Source organism: Furipterus horrens, unplaced genomic scaffold (assembly GCF_987537825.1).
Source record: "Furipterus horrens unplaced genomic scaffold, mFurHor1.1.pri manual_scaffold_2, whole genome shotgun sequence".
Taxonomy (NCBI): domain Eukaryota; kingdom Metazoa; phylum Chordata; class Mammalia; order Chiroptera; family Furipteridae; genus Furipterus; species Furipterus horrens.
This window is the reverse complement of record NW_028327172.1, coordinates 218,017,346-218,032,410: the sequence shown is the minus strand read 5'-3', so window position 1 is coordinate 218,032,410 and position 15,065 is coordinate 218,017,346. Positions and strand designations below refer to the sequence as shown.

General features: G+C 65.7%; 2 protein-coding genes across 5 annotated transcripts; one reads left to right on the top strand and one right to left on the bottom strand.

Annotated features, from left to right (window-relative positions):
* The first annotated feature begins 990 nt into the window (after positions 1-990).
* Positions 991-14,310, top strand: IDUA (alpha-L-iduronidase). Of its 3 annotated transcripts, none has more exons than XM_090267195.1 (14): positions 991-1,273; positions 1,999-2,139; positions 10,890-10,975; positions 11,155-11,262; positions 11,496-11,591; positions 11,675-11,877; positions 11,953-12,132; positions 12,380-12,458; positions 12,650-12,862; positions 12,975-13,096; positions 13,172-13,297; positions 13,369-13,445; positions 13,846-13,946; positions 14,085-14,310. In XM_090267195.1, exons 1-14 carry the CDS (start codon positions 1,101-1,103, stop codon positions 14,189-14,191), a joined length of 1,812 nt encoding a protein of 603 aa, XP_090123321.1. In that variant the 5' UTR covers positions 991-1,100; the 3' UTR covers positions 14,192-14,310. The 3 variants fall into 3 exon arrangements, with proteins under 3 accessions (XP_090123321.1, XP_090123320.1, XP_090123322.1); XM_090267194.1 differs by having other exon boundaries at positions 12,242-12,458; XM_090267196.1 differs by lacking the exon at positions 1,999-2,139 and having other exon boundaries at positions 12,242-12,458.
* On the bottom strand, positions 2,461-6,468 carry SLC26A1 (solute carrier family 26 member 1). 2 transcript variants are annotated; one of them, XM_090267193.1, is made up of 3 exons: positions 5,808-6,468; positions 4,982-5,594; positions 2,461-4,443 (listed from the first exon to the last, which is right to left on the bottom strand). In XM_090267193.1, exons 2-3 carry the CDS (start codon positions 5,564-5,566, stop codon positions 2,929-2,931), a joined length of 2,100 nt encoding a protein of 699 aa, XP_090123319.1. In that variant the 5' UTR covers positions 5,567-5,594; positions 5,808-6,468; the 3' UTR covers positions 2,461-2,928. The 2 variants fall into 2 exon arrangements, with proteins under 2 accessions (XP_090123319.1, XP_090123318.1); XM_090267192.1 differs by having other exon boundaries at positions 6,293-6,468.
* Positions 14,311-15,065: the final 755 nt, after the last annotated feature.

The window sequence follows — 15,065 nt, the reverse complement described above, 5'->3', positions numbered from 1 at the left end:
TGACAAGGGTTCTCACTTTGTTTCTCTGACATGCCTTTGGACCTTCACTTCTGAAAGCGCACTTTCTGTGGCTTTAGAATTCCAGGTTTGCAGTCCTGTGCTCTCAGGACGTTGAGGTTTTTGTTCCACGCTGGCTGTGCAGGGGTGCCACTGCTGTGTCCAGTGGGGATGGCAGGCAATCAGGCAGCAGCCCCCAGAGCCCCATGGGCATCTCTGGCTTCGTCACCACGCCCTCACAGCACTTCCTGGTTCTGCTGGTGGCTCCCGTGGTTTTTAGAAAATCATCAGCTCCTACCGCTGGGAACACTGTTGGCTGCAGGGTGGGGCTCTGCAGTCTGCGAGGGACCGTGCGGGCCAGACTGGGCGAGGAGAGGCGTCAGGCTGCCTGATCTACTGGGCAGACGCGCACAGTTCAGAGTGTAAACATTCACACCCGGAGGCCCTCCCCTCACACCCAGCCCAGGCCGCCCCACTGTCTACTGGGCTTCTCGGTGCCTTTCCCACAGCCCCACTTTCAGAAAATGCCCCCACCCCCACCCGGGTGTCGCATTCAGCTCTGCTCTTCTTCCTCCATCCAATCCACCAGCAGGTTCTGGCGTCCCACCTGTGGCCACCTCCACGCTGGGTTCCAGCCAGCGCAGCAGCCTCCTGACCCGCCCACGGGCTCCTCGCGACGCACCCACAGCGCAGCAGCTCACCCTCCTGCCACTGACCCCCGAGGAGCGAGTTTCTAAGGACCCCCCCCCTCCCCCCCGCGCTGGCCCGCGGGGCCGGATTGCCCTCCCAGCCGGGGCGGGACTCTACCCAGGCTGCCCACGCCCACCGCCCTGGCGCCACCCACATCCTCGCCCGCAGCCCCCCCGCGCCCACCTCCTCCGTTCTGTCCATTACCACGGCTCTCACCCCGCAACCCGGCCCGCCTAAGCCCCGCCCCAGCCCCAACTAGTGCTGGCTCCCGGGATCCGCCCCTCGTTGGCGGTCATGTGGCGCGCGACCCGGAGGCGGAACCCGCCGGCGTGGCGCAGATCTCGGCTCCGAGAGCGCTGAGGACCCCGAGGGCCTGCAGGGGCGGGGGGCTGCGTCCCCGCGCGCGCCCGGCCATGTGCGCCCTGGCCGAGCGCCCCCCGGGGACTGGGGCCGTGCTGCTCCCGCTCCTGACCGCACTGCTGGTCGCGTCCCCGGCGGCCCTGGCCGAGGCCCCGCACCTGGTGCTTGTGGACGCGGCCCGCGTGCTGCGGCCACTGCGGCCTTTCTGGAGGAGCACTGGCTTCTGGTGAGCGCCACCGGCGGGGAAACCGAGGCTCGAGCGGCCTGTTTTGCCTCTATCCCGCTGCGTGCTTCTCTTAAACCTGGACCACGCGCCCTGCTCCTGGGCCTCTGGCGCACAGTAGGTGCCTCGAAGTGACGAAAGCGGCCCAAGGCTGCTCACTCCTTCCTCTGGGGTCCACCCTCAGTCAGAGTGGGGGTTTTCTCAATGTCCCCCGGCTCCCCGGGGTTTTCTAGCTGAGTGGGGACCTGGAGGGGTGGAGGCCTGGGGCCAGGCCCCGAGTTTGCGTGGTGCAGCCTGGTGATGGGAGTTGGCCCAGGGCCAGGAAGGGGCCTTGGCTCGGGACACAGTTCTTGCTGCAGACCAGGACTCTCTGGGGGCAGCCCCAGGGTGTAGGGTAACCCTGCAGTGGGACCTGTCGCTGCGCCTGCATGTCCGCAGCCCCTCTGTGTCAGGCTTTGAGCTCACATCCGCAACTCCCGCTGCTGGTGGGGCACGGAGCGAGGTGGGGATGTGGTCCTCTCTCCTGGGAGTCCCCCACCCCCAGAACATGAGACTTCATAACATTTCTGGCGTTAGAGATCACTTTATTACGTCCAAGACAGTGTAGTCCACTGGCAGTCACCCCCCAGTCAGTGCTCTGGCCTTGTTGGTGGTGGAAGGTCGAAGAGGCCACCCTGTGGGTCCCACCCACAGGTACTGATGCCCCCACATCCTTTTTCTGTCACCAGCCCCCCACTGCCACACAACCGGGCTGACCAGTATGACCTCAGCTGGGACCAGCGGCTCAACCTGGCGTATGTGGGTGCCATCCCTCATGGCGGTATCGAGCAGGTCCGCACCCACTGGCTGCTGGAGCTCGTCACAGCCAGGTGGGTGGCAGGGGCGTGGCCTGGGAGTGGCCGGGCAGAGGTGAGCCGAGGTGTCCACCACGGAGGGCATTGTGTGCGCGCTGTGGTCGCGGCTCGGGAGGGAGCTCTGTCGCCTGTTCACATCCTGCGCAGTGTCCTGGGGGGCGTCCCCCAGCTCTGGAGGCGTGGGTGCTGGGGCAGCCCCAGGACCTGGCGGGCTGGCTTCCTGCTGGAGGCCATCACGGAGGCTCAGGGTGGGGCTGGCATCCCCTCCCCGGCTCTGTGCTGGACTCAGCTCCCGTGAGGGTGCACGTATGCGCCCTGAGCTGGGTACGTGGTACGTGCGGTCAGGCGGTGCAGGGATGCCACCCGAGGGCCGAGCCGAGGCTGCGCTGGTCACAGTGCCTCTGGCCCTGCAAGGCCTGGCCATGGCCCAGGCACGAGGCGTAAGGAGCACTTGGGTGTGTGTTGGGGGCTTGCAGAGATGCAGAGACCCTTGCGCTCCTAGTCAGAGCTGCAGCTCTTGAGAACTTGGTGCGGTGGGGGCCACAGAGGTCAAGGAACAGTGTCCTTTTGGCATCCTGGCGGCCACACGATTGCCTCGGGGCCCTTGTTCAAATAAGAAGGTACTGCTGAGTGTGCAGGGCCCCCATGGCCCTATGGACGCACGATACTGGGCCCAGCTGCACACATGGTGGGCTTATTTTAAGGGCCCCCCTGTCCTTCCAGGGAGGAGGTGGCACATGAGCCCCTGGAAGTGTCTGTCTGCATGAGGGGTGTTGTGGGGACTCAGGGGGCATGCTGCCCCTGCTAGAGCGGGGAGACTGTGGGCACCAGCTCCCTGTGGTGGGCTTGGGCCACCTGCACAGCGTTGTGCACACTGTGAAACAGCGGCCCCTCCTCGTCCACATCCCCCTGGTCCTCCCCGAGGAAGCCCCCTCTCCTCAGGGCGTCCCTCACAGAGGGGCTGCAGCAGGCCAGGAGTAGGTCGATGCCCAGGGCCCCATAGTCTGTCTGCAGCTGCCGCAGTGTGGCCAGGCCGGCTGCATCCAGGAACAGAAGCGGGGCGCAATCAATGACCACCGTGTGGAAGCCGGCCGCCTCGGGCACCAGAACGGCCATGCTGCTGCCTGGGCCCCGGTCCTTGGCCTCCACGGGCTCCCTCTCGGAGCCCTGCTCCTTCCTCCTGGCAGCCGCGCGCCCCACGTCCAGCCCCGTGAGGCTATAGAGGGACCTCAGGAAGAAGTCCTTGTTGGCATAGTGGAGTGGCCCCGCGAAGCGAAACACCCGCACCCCGGGCTCGGGGACCAGGCCTTCGAACTCCGCAATGTCCTCATAGAAGCTGGAGCCCCCGATGCGGGCGAGCAGGGCAGCCCGCGGGCGCCGTGTGCGGCCGGCCAGGCTGAGCAGCGAGAGGAGCAGGCCCGCAAGCAGCCCGGCCTCGGTGCTGACCAGCACGCAGGCGGCTGCCGTGGCCACCCAGACCAGCGCGTCAGCCCGGCTGAGCCGCCATAGCCGCGGGACGTCTCTCACCTTGCGCAGGGCACCCCGCAGGCTGACGACGATGACACAGGCCAGCACGCTGCGCTGCAGGTCCCGGAACAGCGGCGCCAGCGCCAGCAGCACCAGCAGCACCACGGTGGCACTGACCACGCTGGAGAGCTGCGTGCGGCAGCCAGTGGCCGTCTTCACCAGGCTCTTGGCCAGGGCGGCGCTGGTGGCAAAGCAGTGGAAGAAGGCGGGCAGCACATTGCAGCAGCCCACGGCCAGCAGCTCCTGGTTGGCTCGCACAGAGTAGCCGTGGCTGCGGGCGAACATCTCTGCCAGCGAGACAGAGAAGGCGGAGCCCACGAGGGCCAGGGGCACGGCGTCCACCGCCAAGCGCCACATCAGCCCCAGATCTGGCACCCGCGGGGCCATGAAGCCAGTGGGGATGTCGCCGGCCACACGGGAGCCGAAGCGTGCGTGCAGTTGCGCAAGGTGGGACACGAGCGTGGCCCCCACAATGACCAGCAGCTCCGTGGGCAGCGGTGCCTTCAGGCGACGCCGGCAGCGGTCTGACAGCTCCTTGGCGCCCAGCAGCACGACCAGGCAGACGGCGCTCGTGAGCACGTCACACAGATTGGCCTGTCCAGCGTTGCGCAGCAGGCTCAGCCACGTGCTGACCACCATGCCCGGCCCCTGGTGCCGGGGGACCCGCACGCCCAGTAGGTGCTTCAGTTGGGAGGTCAGGATGGTCACCGAGGCCCCCATGGCAAAGCCGTCGAGCAGCGGCTGCGAGAGGTAGGCAGACACGAAGCCCAGCCGGAGGATGCCCATGAGCACCTGTTGGGCAGAATGTCGGAGGGCAGTGGGCTGTCCGTCGCGGCGAGGGGATGGCCACAGCACGAAGCCAGCCCGGCCCTGGAAGGCAGCTCTTCCTCCTGCCCCATGAGTGGCCCTGCCCCTCCCGGGAGACATGGAGCCGATGGGAGGGAGGCACGGGGCGGGCCAGGTATGCGGAGGCCACGGGAAGGCAGGCTGTCCCCAGGGTCCCACCGGGACAGGACACCTGGGGAAGCCATGTGGGCCAGTCAGGCATGCCTGTAGCTGTGGCCACACCTGGGCCACCAATTCCAGCCCAGGCTGCTGCCAGCCAGACAGGCTCCCTGGGTGCTGGGAACCCTCAGCCCCTCAGGAGCTCCATCCTGGGGCACCGTCTCCGGCCCACTTCTGACTGTGCCTTGCTCCGTTCTGTTCTTGTGGGTAAACCGCCTGTCTTCGGAGGCGCCCACCCTGCGTGTCCCCGGGCTTGGCCCATAGTGGCACCCAGGGGGCCACCCCCAGCAGTTAGGCAGGATCCCTGCCACGGCTGGCTCCTCACCTGGTAGATCCCAGCCACCAGTGTAAGGGCGGTGGCCACGCGGATGGCGTAGCAGTCGCGCCCGCAGTCCCGCAGCCCGTGCGCCAGCGTGGCGGCCGAGGCGTTGAGGACGCTGCTGTTGTCCCCAGGCCCTGGGCCGTCCTGAGCAGGGTCGAAGCCGGCCAGCAGGAGCTCACGGTCCACCACCTGTCCCACCATGAGGCACAGCAAGCTGAAGATGCCCACGGAGACGTGGCGTGAGGTGCCCATGAGGAAGTAGATGAGGTTTGCGAAGAAGGACGTGTAGAGGCTGTAGATGGGCTGCAGCCCGGCCAGCAGCGAGTAGGCGATGGCCTGGGGCACCAGGATGATGCCGATGACCAGCCCAGACATGACGTCCCCCGCCAGGTCCTCCCGCAGGTGATACCTGCGCAGCCAGCGTGTGGCGGGGAGCAGGTGCTGCACCAGCACCCAGGCCCCCCCCATGCTGCACTCACGGCTCCGCTGCAGCCTGGCCTTCAGCATCTCGCGCAAGCCTGGGGGTGCCGGGGGGCGCCGGCGGACGAGCGCCGGTCCCCCTGCCTGCTGCTGAGGGGACGCTTCCATCCTGGGGTGCCAGGCCCCTTGAGAAAGCCTGCCACGGAGAGGCGGGTGTCAACGCTGGGGCAGTGGGATGTTTGTCACAGAGACCCAGGTGCATGTGCGGCCAGACCCAAGCTCCGCTGCACCCATCTGCCTCCCGGTCCTGGCCGGCCCTGCCCTCACCCTGCGCCCCCACCCAAACCACCCTCTCCGAGTGACAGGCAACTCTTCTGGGTTTTCCTCAAAACACACGGGCACCGCGCACCAGGGGAGCTGGACCGTGCCTGCTGCCGGCCTGTGCACTCAGCACAGCGCGTCACGGCCCAGCCTGCTCCGTGGTGCTGAGCTCAGCTCAGACTTCGGCTCTTGAAGGTCCCTTCACGGTGACATGGAGCCTGGTCACCCCGCTGCCTGTGTTGACAGTGTCGCACGCTGCCCAGGGCATGGGGCCTGGGGTGTGGAGGGTGGCTGGTACTGCTGGCCTGGCAGGAGGCGAGGCAGGTGGCCCAGCCCCCATGGGCTCAGGAGTGGCTCTGCCGTTAGGGGACGAGTGAGAGCTGACTTTCTTCCTCTAAAGACCTCACCTCACAGGGGTCCCCAGGGTCCATTACTGCTTAAATGCCACCTGCCTCTTGCCTGCGGGTCCCCGAAAAGAGCCTACCCTGCTCCTCCACCCAGGAGCCGGCCTCTGCGGCGGCTGTGTCCCCCAGAGCCTTCACTGTCCCGCGCGGGCCGCAGCCTGACTCTCACCTAAGGGAGCGCCTCACGGGCTTGGTGGGCAGTGAGGGGCCCGGCCGTTGTCCTCCGAGACCAGGGTCTGCTGGCTGGCGGACCCCTGAGCCCCCTGGCTCCTGTTGGTGGGTGGGCGTGCGGGTGGCGGGCCCTGGGTCAGGCGTCCACTGGCAGGCAGTGCTCTGTAGTTAGCCTCTGATTGCTGGGCTGGGCTGGGCTGGGCCGGCAGTTAAATTATTTACCCCAAAGATTGCTGAGTCACGTGTTTCCCCCAGACGGGCGCTACTTGAGCGGCTAATCCAGGGAGCTGTGCTGTAATTGGAGGCTCACAAATAATTACATCGTGTGGCCTCTGATAAGCTCCCAGCCCCCCAGGCCAAAGCTGCAGGTGCAGGACAGGGTGGGCGGGGCAGCGAGGGGCTGGGGCAGGGTGCTCGGGCTCTAGGGCGCTTGGGGGAGGCCAAGGCTCAGGAACCCAGCCTGTCCCAGGATGGACACAGGCAGCATGTGACCTTCAGCTCTGGAGCCAAGTGCCCTGGCCTGCAGGACCCTGGAGGATGGGTATGGACCAGAGGGGATCAAGGGAGGGGCAGGCCTTCTCATCCCATCCCTGGACATCCCCTCTGTGCTGATGGGAGACAGGTTTGGCCAGGCGGGGGCACACCCTGGCTTCTGTTCTGTGTCCGTCTGTGGAAAGGCTGCCGTGTGTGTGTGTGTGTGTGTGTTTCCGAGGGTGGGAGGGATGCCAGGCACTGAGATACTGTTTCCAGCCTGGTCTGGGGCATGGGTCCTGGGTGTGTGCCCCTGGAGTCTGACCACCTGTATTCCAGCCAGGCACTGACCCCCTGTGAGTGGCAGGACCTGGCTACCCTGTACCTCCGTTCTTTCCTCTGCAGAAGAAAAGCCTGCCTGGAGTGCTTGACACGGCTTTCCTTGTGCCCCACACATGTACACTAAGGGCAAGCGGCTGTTCTTACAGTGACTACTCAGGACCTCAGTCCCCCATTTTTTAAATGAAGGGATTGGTGAGCAGGAGTCCATCTGTGGGGTGTGGAGGTGGGGGGTCCTTTTGGTGGCTGGAAGGCTGAGCTTGCCTGGGCTGCTGTCCCCAGAGGCCCTGGCCTTGGCTCAGTCCTGCTTCTCATGTCCTGATGGGAGCTGCCAGGCTCTGAGGGAGAATTAAGATCAACAACCAACTGCCTTGCAGAATGCCATTCCCCCAGGGCAGGGGAGAGGGAGAGGTTGGGGGGCTTGCATTCAGGCCCCTCCACACTCAGCCCCACTTTGGGACCTTGGGAAGCCTGCCTGGAAGTCCTGCCCCAGCTCTGAAGCCCTGGGCCTGGCTGGGGAGACCAGGAGCCCCATTTGGGGGCAAAGATGGAAGTGGTGCTGGGGGGTTGGTGGCCAGAGACTGCAATGCTGGCTCTGTGTCCAGATTTAATTCCTTGTCCTTGAAGAATCTGTGTTGGGCCCCGCAGGGAAGAGCCGGGGCCCCTGTTCCCACCCAGGTGTGGCCTGGGACCCATTCAGCTCCTACCCAGGCCAGGTGTCTGAAGCAGGTGACAAAATACAATTGAGATCACAGCTGTCCTTTGAGAGAATTGCAGGACCCCTGGGGCCAACACCCTGCCACCCCCATCCCAGGACCTCGGTACACGCTCTTCTCCGCCCCCACCTGCTCTGGGAGCATGCAGCCTGGGTCTCCACCCCGCACATTCCCTGCCCTGTGCACCCTCCTGTGCGTGCGCCCCCACTGCCAAGCGCGCGACCAGGCCCACACACCCCATGCCCTTGCGCCGGGCAACACCCCCCCCCCCCCCAACACACACACACACCCAACCCCCGCCCAACACACACACACCCGCACTGAGCACTCACCAGGCCCGGGCGCAGCCTGGCTGCGCTTGCGGCGCACGCGCTCAGGCCCAGGGTGGGGGCTCTGGTACCGCCCACCGGCCGCAGGCGGGCGGAGAATGAGGCCGCTGTGCCGCCGCCTCTTGGCTCCTGAGAGTGAGCCACTCCTGGTGCCTTGCGCGCAGGTTCGACCCCCGCAGGGTGGCAGGATGGAGGGGCCAGGCTGCATCCGTGACCCAGGCTTCTCTGCAGGGGGAGTGCTGAGTGGGCGGTGCGCTTCACCTTAGCACTCAGCACCCTGCCTAGAAAGGACACCCCCCCCCCCCCAGGGAGTGCAGGCACCGACAGTGGAGCCAAGGACCGCTTCCGGGGTCCTAGCCCCACCTTCGGGTTTCCTGGCCCCTGGGGGCAGGCGTGCTGACCCCCCAGGGCACCCCTGGTTGCCCAGGCTGGCCGGTACAGCAGACAGTCAAGTTCACCCAGGGTGACAGATTGGGGACACCTCTGGCCCAGGACAAAGCCGGGACTAGCAGGGGTCTGGAGAATGCTTTGTGCCTTCCCTTTGCACTTGGTCACCACTGTGCGCACCCACCTTCCCACCTCCCCACCTATGAGACTTTGGAATCCATCTCCTGCACGCACTTAATTTTTACCCAAGTGCTTGTAAAGGTGTGACCTTTGGATGGAAGGGAAGGTGGGGAGAAGGGAGGGCTGCGTCCTTGGTGCACAGACCTGTCCTGCTGGGTCCCAGGAGCAGGCAGCCAGCCCTGCAGAGAGGAGCAGGAGGCAAGCAGGGTGGACTTAGAGGGCCAGGCCCACGCCTGGCATGCAGTGAGGGGTGGGGGAGAGGAGGAGCTGGAAGTGAGGTGCTGATCTGTCCAGACCTTCCCCGTGTTCAGGGTACAGAGCCGGGCTGGCCAGGGTGCGGCGTGGGACAGAGACAGACCGAGGATTTTTTAGGGCCTGACCCACGGTGACTTCTCTCTGCCTCCTCCACCGTCACATGTGCCATACACCTGGCTGCCACCTGGCAGGCCCTGCTGCCTTTTCCCGCCTTCCTCAGATCTCTGGATGGACCAGGCATGTCCTCAAGGGAAGCCCTCAGACACCCTGCCAACCCGCCTCCCTGGACTCCTAACGTGGCACACGCACACACACACACACGCACACACGCACATACACACACACTCTCACTCTCCCCGACCTGGGCCAGCTGCTCACCTGCCCCACCCCCTTGCCCTGGCCTGACTGAGGACCACCGCCTACTTCCGGCTTTTGCCTGCCTGGCTCCCCCGCCCCCACCCCACCTGCCACGCTGCTCAAGGCAAAATCTGGGGGCTGTGTGGATCCCCACTTCCGGCTCCCCTGAATTCATCAGCAGGTGCATCCCTGCTACCTCATCAACCTGTCCGCTCAGCCCTGCCTTTTCTGGACACCACACCTCCCCCTGGGGGACCATCTTCTGGCTCCAAGGTGCCACCAGAGGGATCCTTTCAAAACACGATGGCAAAGACGAGACTGAGCACAGTGAGAACACGTGCTTGTCGGGGTTTGGGGTGAGGCAGGGTTGGACAGGTGAGGGTTTCAGGGCACCGAACCTGCTCTCTACGACACTAGCGGGGGATTCGTGTCATTAAACGTCGTTACAAACCCACAGAATGCACACCACCAAGTGATCCTCAGGTACACTGAACTCTGAGTGATAATGATGTGTCAGTGTGGTTCCATCAATTGTCACCGATGTCCCACTCTGGTGGGGGTGTTGACAATGGGGAGGCTGTGCAGGCAGGAGGCGGGACAGATAATCTCCGCACTTACATCAGTTTGGCTGAAACCCACAACTGCTGTAAAAAAAAAAAAATTAAGTCTTAAAAACAAGCAAACCCAAAAAGTTATGGTGCTGCTCTGCTTGGATCTCTGACAGGGCTCCCCTTTTCCCCTGGAGTTGGGGGTCCCTCCTCGCTGGTCACAAGGCCCATGTGACATGTCACACTCACCCTCATTCTGCCCCAGGTCCCCTAGCTGCCTTTCTGCCACTCAGTGTCCATGAGTTCCTGTCTGCCTCAGGGCCTCTGCACAGGCTGTCCCATCTGTGCCCGCCCCACCCCACCCCAGGACTCATGTTGCTGGCTTGTTCCATCACTTGGGAGATCCTGGATGTCACTTTGGAGAAGCCCGCCCTGCCTGGGCCTTTGCTCCCTGTCATACTCCTGCCCAGCATGTCTGAGTTGCCTGATGATGCCTGTCCCCTCTCAGAATGTGAACCCCAAGGGATTTGGGCCTCAGTCGGGGGTGAGTGGAGGGTGGGGGAGCTGCCTTCTCCCTTTCCTGACTGACCATGTTGCCTCCCGGAGTGTGCGTGTGTGTGTGTGGGGGGGGGGGGGGACAGGGGCCCTGCCTCCAGGGGGCACAGAGAAGCAGGTCCCATCAGGCTCCTGTCCCACAGCCACCACTCCAGGGCAGCTGTCTGCAGGGTGCAAGTTCTCCCTGTTGACTCTGCTGTACCATCCCCAGGAGACCTGACTGCCCGGCCCACTCCCGAGCCCCGCTAGCTCTGGGGTGGGGGTTCCAACACAGGCACGAATTCGTACTAGGCTGTGAGCGATAGGCTTTCGTAGCTGGCATTTTCCTGGGGGAGGGGCCCGTGATTCTGGAGCTGAATCCTGTGTGGCACTTTGTGGATTTTCTACATGCTAGCACGTGGCCATGGTTCCAACCGAGGCCTGCTGCTCCCCGCCCTGGCATTGTGTGTCCTTTACAGGAGGTCAGCGGGGCAGGGCCTGAGCTACAACTTCACACACCTGGATGGGTACCTGGACCTTCTCAGGGAGAACCAGCTCCTCCCAGGTAAGCGGCTGGCCCTGACCTCTGCCCACCAAGCGCCCTCTCCCCATGACCCTCTCCCCTCTGGGCCCCCCTGGCTGCTCACCCAGGATTGGCCTTGGTGCTGGGGGTGGGGCCTGGCCTGGGGGAGCTTGGGGATTGTGGGGGGGGGGGGCAGCACCCAGCCACCTCCTGTGTTCCAGGGTTTGAGCTGATGGGAAGCCCCTCTGGACTCTTCACGGACTTTGAAGACAAACAGCAGGTGTTTGAGTGGAGAGACCTGGTCTCCCTCCTGGCCAGGAGATACATAGGTGGGTGGGGTGGGGGGGCAGCAGGGGGTGCTCCTGGGCTGGCTGTCCTGCATCACCCCAGCCGCCACGCAGATCTTCTGTCATGAACTTGATGAGGTGGGAGGCCAGGTGTTGGGGGGGGGATTGCAGACACATATGAATCAGACAGCCCAACATCCAAATCCCCAACTGTGGGTGCCCCTGCCTGGGAGTCGGGGTGGCCAGGGGCCCAAGTGACAGCTGGGACACTGCAGGTAGGTATGGACTGGAGCACGTTTCCAGGTGGAACTTCGAGACGTGGAACGAGCCAGACCACCACGACTTTGACAACGTGACCCTGACCTTACAAGGTGGGCGGGGATTCCTGGGTCCTGCGGCGCAGGGGCAGGCTCTCAGCGCGCGGCTGTGGATGGATGTCTGATCCCTCCGCCAGGCTTCCTCAACTACTACGACGCCTGCTCCGAGGGGCTGCGTGCAGCCAGCCCTGCTCTGCGCCTGGGCGGCCCTGGGGACTCCTTCCACCCGCCACCGCGCTCCCCGCTGAGCTGGGGCCTCCTGGGGCACTGTCACCACGGCACCAACTTCTTCACTGGAGAGGTGGGAGTGCGGCTGGACTACATCGCCCTGCACAAGAAGGTACGGCCCCCGCAGGCCCCGCGTCGGTCCTGTGGGCTGACGTGGGCCGTGCTGAGGCCTGGCTGCTGACCGCAGGGCGCGGGCAGCTCCATCTACATCCTGGAGCAGGAGAAGGCGGTGGTGCAGCAGATACAGAAGCTCTTCCCCAAGTTCGCCGACGTCCCCATTTACAACGACGAGGCGGACCCACTGGTGGGCTGGTCCCTGCCGCAGCCGTGGCGGGCCGACGTGACCTACGCGGCCATGATGGTGAAGGTGGGCCCGCCCCCGGACCTCTCCCGCCCCTTATCGGCCGCCCTCCGCAGTGGGGGGCGGGGCAGGGCGCTGTGGAGGCCGGGTCCCAGCTGCCCGCGCCCGCCCGCAGGTCATCGCACAGCACCAGGACTTGCTGGTGGCCAACCGCAGCTCCGCCGTGCGCTACGCGCTCCTGAGCAACGACAACGCCTTCCTGAGTTACCACCCGCACCCCTTCTCCCAGCGCACGCTCACCGCTCGCTTCCAGGTCAACAACACTCGCCCGCCCCACGTGCAGCTGCTGCGCAAGCCGGTGCTCACCGCCCTGGCGCTGCTGGCCCTGCTGGGTGAGCCTGCGGGTCGCAGGCAGGTCGCTGCGGGGCTGGGAGTCTGTGGGTTGGGGGCAGGCGCGCGCCTCCGGGCGCCCGGGCGGCAGAGGCCGCTCCCAGCGGAGGGGAGCAAATGGTGGGGAGCCAGGCCCTGGGCGGGGGAAGGGGCGGCACTCTCCGTGTGGTGACCGCCGCCTCCTGCCCCGCAGACGGGGAGCAGCTCTGGGCCCAGGTGTCGCAGGACGGGGCGCTGCTGGACGCCAACCACACCGTGGGCGTCCTGGCCAGCGCCCACTTCCCGGCTGGCCCCGCCGACGCCTGGCGCGCCACGGTTCTGGTCTACGCGAGCGATGACACCCGCGCCCACGCCAACCGCAGTGTCGCCTTAACCCTGCGCCTGCACGGGGTGCCCCCGAGCCCGGGTGAGCGAAGGGCTGCCGTGTGGGGGCCTGGGGGCGGGGCTTCGTCCCCAGAGGGGCGTGTGTCTGGAGGGGGCGTGCCCAGGAGGCGAGGCCCTAGCGTCTGGCTCCGCAGGGCTCGTGTACGTCACGCTCTACCTGGACAACCGGCTCTGCAACCCCCACGCCGAGTGGCAGCGCCTCGGCCGGCCTGTCTACCCCTCACCGGAGCAGTTCCGGCGCCTGCGTGCAGCCGAGGTCCGCGGGCTGGGTGGGGTGAGGGGCGGGGCTGCTCCTAAATTTAAGGGCTCTGAGTATCGCCCCTGTCTCCAGGACCCTGTGGCCACGGCGCCGCACCCCTTCCCCACTAGCGGCCGCTTGACGCTGCACCCCGAGCTCCCGCTGCCCTCGCTGCTGCTGGTGCACGTGTGCGCGCGCCCCAAGGAGCCGCCGGGCCAGGCAAGTGGCAGCCCCGCCCCGCCCCGCCCCGGCTACCCCGCACCCCCTTCATGGCGCCTCCGTCTTTCCAGGTGACCCGGCTCCGCGCTCTGCCCCTGACCCGCGGGCAGCTGCTTTTGGTCTGGTCAGATGAGCGAATGGCCTCAAAGTGCGTGAGTGTGGTCGCCCGCGCACCCCGTCCGTGTCCTGCACACGCCCATTCTCCCCGACCCAGGCGCTGGCGCCCATGTGGTCACCCCACTGTGGCCTTAAGCCCCTGTCCCCCGCCTCCGCCCTGACCACCCCGAAGGCCACGTACTCCTCCCCTGCCCACCTGCCCTCCACTGTAATCACAGGTAGACTGTGATCTCCACTGCCTGATGCCGGGTGAGGGCACCTGCAGCTGGGCTCCAGCCCCCTCCTCTCAGACAAGTGGGGCCTGTCATCACTGCCGGAGAGTGCCGGGGACCCGGGACAGGGCTGGAGGGAATCGGGCCCTGTGGGGCCCCCAGGCCTGACCACTCGGACCTCGCCCAGGTGCTCTCTAACCCCCATTCCCACCCCGGCAGGTGCCTGTGGACGTATGAGGTCCAGTTCTCCGCGGATGGGCAGGTATTCGCTCCAGTCAGCAGAAAGCCATCGACCTTTAACCTCTTTGTGTTCAGTCCAGGTGAGTCCACCGCCGGCTGCCGGGCTGGACAGGGCAGGGTCCAGGGCCTTGTGAAGCTGGCATTCGGGGCTACTGTTGTGTGAGGTGGGTTCGGGAGGTCACAGGCTCAGGAACATGGGTGTCCCTTTGTGTCCCCAGACGTGGCTGTCGTCTCTGGCTCCTACCGGGTCCGAGCAGTGGACTACTGGGCCCGGCCAGGCCCCTTCTCGGACACTGTGCACTACTTGGAGGCCCCTGCCCAGTGAGGGCCACCACTGTCCAGGGACTCTGGGCCTGTGCCCACCACGGCCGGCCATCAGCTGGTGGCCAGTGCTGCTCGTCTCCTCCCGCCCCGTCACTCACCCCCTTAAAGTGCCTTTCTGCACCTTGGTCTTGGAGTTGGCCTTTGTGGACAGGCACGGCTGGGGCACACCTTCCTTGTCTGCCTCCCACACAGACCCTCGCCCCCACCTATGGGTGCTGGGATGGGAAGCGGGCTGAGCACAGACAGGCCCGAGCTGCTGGAGGAGGCCGAGGGGCCGTTGCCAACAGGAGGCTGCCCCCCCAAAACCAGCCCCTGCTGGATCTCCATTGGTACCAAGGGAAGCAGGAGATCCCACCCCCATCCCACCTTCTGCCTGCAGGGCGATCCCCTTCCTGGGGTCCGGTTGCATCGCTTCCTCCACCTGCCGGGCGGGGCAGAGCATGCTCCCAGCTGCCTGGCCCGGACTGCAGCCAGCGGCGGAAAGGCCAACAGGGGGTTGTCCCCACCACACCATGGGCATCCTGGTTCCATACGTGGGTCCAGAAGGAAATAGATGGTGTGCTCAGATTAAGACAATTCGGGGGCATCCACAGAGCTGTGGTCAGGGGGCAGGGGGTAGTACAGAACCCCCATCCTCACCCCTACTGCTCCCAGGCAGGCAGAACCGGTGAGGGAACACTTTACCAGTACAGACACAGAAAGGTGTGGAGGGCTCACCTGGCCAGGTGCAGACAGACAGACACCTTGGGCCCGGGGCCTGGGATCCCTGCAAGTGGGGTAGAGGCTGCCCAGGGCTCGGGAGGGGAGGAGACGGGTCTGGAAGGGCAGGTGGACGACAAGGCCCAGTCCACCCTCTGGCTCCCCCGGACTGCCTG

Excerpts from the sequence above, each read along its gene's own strand:
- IDUA (XM_090267194.1), top strand. The coding sequence starts at position 1,101 with ATGTGCGCCCTGGCCGAGCGCCCCCCGGGGACTGGGGCCGTGCTGCTC. Across the intron at positions 1,274-1,998 it reads TGGAGGAGCACTGGCTTCTG|CCCCCCACTGCCACACAACC; the intron begins GTGAGCGCCACC and ends TTCTGTCACCAG. Across the intron at positions 10,976-11,154 it reads GGAGAACCAGCTCCTCCCAG|GGTTTGAGCTGATGGGAAGC; the intron begins GTAAGCGGCTGG and ends CCTGTGTTCCAG.
- SLC26A1 (XM_090267193.1), bottom strand. The coding sequence starts at position 5,566 with ATGGAAGCGTCCCCTCAGCAGCAGGCAGGGGGACCGGCGCTCGTCCGC. Across the intron at positions 4,444-4,981 it reads TGGTGGCTGGGATCTACCAG|GTGCTCATGGGCATCCTCCG; the intron begins GTGAGGAGCCAG and ends TCTGCCCAACAG.